Raw genomic sequence first — 1798 nt, forward strand, 5'->3', positions numbered from 1 at the left:
ACCTGCAGCAGCAGCAGCAGCAGCAGCAGCAGCAGCAGCAGCCCGAGAGAGCGTTCGAGCTACTGCGAAGGAGATGGTGCTGCTGCTGCAGCAGCTGCTGCTGCTGAGCTGCCCCCATAAAGAAGAAAAAATAAAACAAAAAAAAATAAATAAAAAAAAAATAAATAAAAAACAAAAAACCCTGGAGTCTATCGGAGACACACAGGAACTCAAAGACAAACTCGAATTCTTACGCGCACAAATTGAGGTTTGCTGCTGCAGCTGCTGCTGCTGCTGCTGCTGCTGCTGCTGTTGCTGTTGCTGCTGCTCTTGCTGTTGCTGCTGCTGCTGCCGTTGCTGCTGCTGTTGCTGCTGTTGCTGCTGTTTCTCTTGATGTTGTTGCTGTTCCTGCTCTTGCTGTTGCTGCAGCTGATGCTCACTAGGTGCTGCTGCTGCTGCTGCTGCTGCTGCTGCTGCTTTTTGCAGCCGCTGCTGCTGCTGCAGTGATAGCTGCGTATACAGCTGATGCTGCATGTAACTGCTGCTGCTACTACTGCTGCTGCTGCTACTGCTGCTGCTGCTGCTACTGCTTTCTGCTGCTGCTGCTTCTGCTACTGCTGCTGCTGCTGCTGCTGCTGTTGCTGCTTCTGCTGCTGCTTTTGCTGCTGCTGCTGCTGTCTCCGCGTCAACATTATTTAAATTTCTGTGTATTTGTTGCTGCTGCTGTTGTGTTCTCATCAGGGTGCGTGTAACCCGCCTTGGGGGCCCCTAGGGGGCCCCCCCCCTCCTCTTTTTAGGGGCCCCCAAGACAGCAGCGAGGCCCCCCTATTGAAGCAGCAAAACATCACTGAGGGGCCCCCCTAGGGGGCCCCCAGGGTACAGGTAGGGGGCCCCCAATGTCAGGGGCCCCCCAACTACAAACAGTACTCGTAGGGGCCCCCCTCATTGTTTTCTTAGTTGCCTGCAAGAGGGGCCCCCCCGAAGGGGGCCCCCGCCAGGGGGGCCCCCCATGGGGGCCCCGTCAGGGGGGCCCCCCATGGGGGCCCCGTCAGGGGGGGCCCCCCCATGGGGGCCCCCGTCAGGGGGGCCCCCTGTAGGGGTTGCCGTGTGGGGGCCCCCCCCCATGGGGGCCCCGTCAGGGGGGCCCCCCTCATAAAGGAGAAACCTAAAGGGTTTCTCTGCTGTCTGTTTATCTAGACGGAAAGACAGCTGAGAGAAGTGTTTTGAAAAAGTAGCAGCACGGGTACTGCGAGGGTTTAGGGTTTAGGGTTTAGAGTTTAGGGTTTAGAGTTTAGGGTTTAGGGTTAGGGTTTAGGGATAGAATTTAGGGTAAGGGTTTAGGGGTTAGGATTTATTGCTAGGGTTTAGGGTTTTAGGGTTTGGGTTAGGGTTTAGGGTTTAGCTAGACTGAGGCAGCTGAGCCCGAGGGTTTAGGGTTTAGGGTTTGTGTATTTTTTTTAGTAGCGTCAACAGCAGCAACAACAGCAGCAACCACTAAACCCTTATATCTCTTTTTTTGTTGGGGGCCCCCCAGGGGCCCCCGAGGGGCCCCCGGGGGGCCCCCCATCATAAGAGCGGTGCAGAGCAGCAAGGGGCCCCTGCTGTATTTTAAACTAAAATTAGGGTTTAGGGTTTAGGGTTTACAGCAAGAGGGGCCCCCCTATGTATGTATTCTTACAAAACTCAAGGGGGCCCCCAATAAACCCCAGGGGCCCCCCATAGTTAAATAAGAACAATGCTTAGTAGGGGGGGTCCTACAGAGGGGGGCCCCCGGGGGCCCCTAGCAACGAAGGGGCCCCCCAGGGGGCCCCTACAAGTG

General features: G+C 56.2%; 1 protein-coding gene across 1 annotated transcript in view; it reads right to left on the reverse strand.

Moving 5' to 3' along the window:
- The window catches only part of EMH_0035880 (uncharacterized protein), a gene marked incomplete at both ends in the record, with an annotated part of 1284 nt that extends 567 nt beyond the window's left edge, over positions 1–717 (reverse strand). Inside the window, 2 exons of the mRNA XM_013495018.1 lie at positions 1–2; positions 234–717. Of these exons, the coding sequence (XP_013350472.1) occupies positions 1–2; positions 234–717 (486 nt within the window). The remainder of the gene's footprint in view (positions 3–233) is intronic.
- Positions 718–1798: the final 1081 nt, after the last annotated feature.

Source organism: Eimeria mitis, genomic scaffold (genome assembly GCF_000499745.2).
Source record: "Eimeria mitis Houghton genomic scaffold, Emh_scaff1385, whole genome shotgun sequence".
Lineage (NCBI taxonomy): Eukaryota > Apicomplexa > Conoidasida > Eucoccidiorida > Eimeriidae > Eimeria > Eimeria mitis.